Raw genomic sequence first — 1,883 nt, forward strand, 5'->3', positions numbered from 1 at the left:
TCTGTAGTGACCAGCAGGGTGTGGCCATCAGCTGGAAGCACTGGCCTGTCCATGAGGGGGTGATCCCGGATGAAGGTGAGCACACGGTCAGGCAGGGAGAGTGAGGAGCCAAACTGCTGGAGTTTCATGTTATTAGCGATGCACTAGGGAAAACACAGTACAGGTGACAACATTTACCAGGAGCCTGAAGTATCCGCGATGCTTACTTGGGCTCTTGCTCTAATGAGGCGATTCTGGCATAGGGTGAAGAGCTGCCCCAGACCCCTTACCTCTCCAGGTCTGGGCTGGGGTACCTCATTGTCCATGACAGGCAATCCCCTGTTGCAGTCATGTTTCAACTCTCTGAAGGGACCATTCAGCACTGTCCGAATGTCTTGTGGTCGGAATGCACAGACAGCCGAGATGGCAGCCCCCTCCCTGAAAGAGACACAGGTTGGAGCTAGATATCTGAAGAGCACTAGAAAACTCACCCCCTGTCAAATTAGATGACCCATAAGAAATGCATAGGAGCCATGCAGCCAGCTCCCTGGAGAAGCCACTCCCTCTGGAAGAGACAGCACTGAAAGGTGCCAGCCCCACGTATCTCCCACCCTGTAATTCTCCTCCACACCAGGACCCCCTCACCACTGGGAGGAAAAGATGCCATAAAAGATGGGGGCCCCCACTCCAGTCTCAGGTCGAAGAATAGACATGTCTTGCAGGACACTAGAGGCCCGGCCATCTACAGGCCCTGGACACAGCAGGTCGGCCTTCAGAAAGGTCGTCCACCTCTGCTGGAGCGTCCTCCGGCCTCCAAGGTCCCCCTGGGGTGAAAAGAGCATGGGCATTTCTCCTTAGAATACAAACATTGTAGTGAGGATGTGTAGACCAATACGAGTTTCCCCCAGACAAAAACAGATGGAGAGACAGACGCATAAAAATGCAATGTAGAGATACAGACAGAGTTAGCAGTAGGGAATGATACAGGGGTAGACAGGGTCACAATGACGGGGACTAAGTTTATTGTTGCACTTACGAAGTACTATACTATGTGCTTTACATACATTATCCCATTTAGGCCTCAAAACAACCCTTATAGCTAGGCATCATCAATATCCTCATCTATAAGGATGCTAAAGACGTACCTCAAGTCACAGAGGCAGGAAGTAGTGGAGCAGGGTCTGGAACCCAGGTCTGTCAACAATTCTCACCTTTAACCTCTACACCTCCTAGGGACACTGTGTCACAAGGGCAGTTATGGAGTTAAAGGGGCTAGAGTCCTTTCCCCATACTCTTGAAGCTCCCAGAAATTAAGTCAAGACAGGGAAAATGGAGACAGAGGAGAAATGTAAAGACCGAGACCCAGAGAAGAAAAGACAGACACCAGGCAGAGCAGGAGACAACAGACAGACAGCTGGGTTCAGAGTCTCACCGCACACACACGGGCCACCCGAGGAACTTTAAGGTGCTCGTCTGAGTCAAAGGCTTGAGAAGTCTCCGTAAAGAAGAAGTAGATTTCCTTGTCTCCGTCTTCATCCCCCCACTCAGCTGGCCTCAAGGCCATGGCTGCGACAAAGGCTGGAGCTGGGGAGACCTGTGGCCTCAGATCCCACAGACTCAGTGAGGGGTCACCCAGCCTCCACCAACCCTCTCTGTCCCCACAGTACCACCTCTTCCTCTCCCCACCGTTAAGCCAGGATGGCAAGGTCTCTGTCCGAATCCAATCCTCAGCACGGCCCACAGCCCGGGAGATAATCGGCTCCGTTCCCAGGTAGTTTCTCACAGTGGCAGCATAGAGAACCCCCTCTGCAGGGAGACAGGGAGGAGATGAGCTGTGAGACCTGCTGAAGGATGCAAAAGGGGCCACAGGCAGAGCAGGAATAAAACAGAGGCAGGAACTCTCA

At 52.6% G+C, this 1,883-nt stretch overlaps 1 protein-coding gene across 1 annotated transcript in view; it reads right to left on the reverse strand.

The window, feature by feature from the left end:
• The window catches only part of LOC102758454 (semaphorin-4F), an 18,806-nt gene that overhangs the window by 4,701 nt on the left and 12,222 nt on the right, over nucleotides 1–1,883 (reverse strand). The window contains exons 2-6 of the mRNA XM_015561493.1: nucleotides 1,666–1,785; nucleotides 1,412–1,563; nucleotides 625–803; nucleotides 270–417; nucleotides 7–143 (exon numbers count right to left, since the gene is read on the reverse strand). Coding sequence (XP_015416979.1) covers nucleotides 7–143; nucleotides 270–417; nucleotides 625–803; nucleotides 1,412–1,563; nucleotides 1,666–1,785 — 736 coding nt within the window. The remainder of the gene's footprint in view (nucleotides 1–6; nucleotides 144–269; nucleotides 418–624; nucleotides 804–1,411; nucleotides 1,564–1,665; nucleotides 1,786–1,883) is intronic.

Source organism: Myotis davidii, unplaced genomic scaffold, assembly GCF_000327345.1.
Source record: "Myotis davidii unplaced genomic scaffold, ASM32734v1 scaffold1477, whole genome shotgun sequence".
Lineage (NCBI taxonomy): Eukaryota > Metazoa > Chordata > Mammalia > Chiroptera > Vespertilionidae > Myotis > Myotis davidii.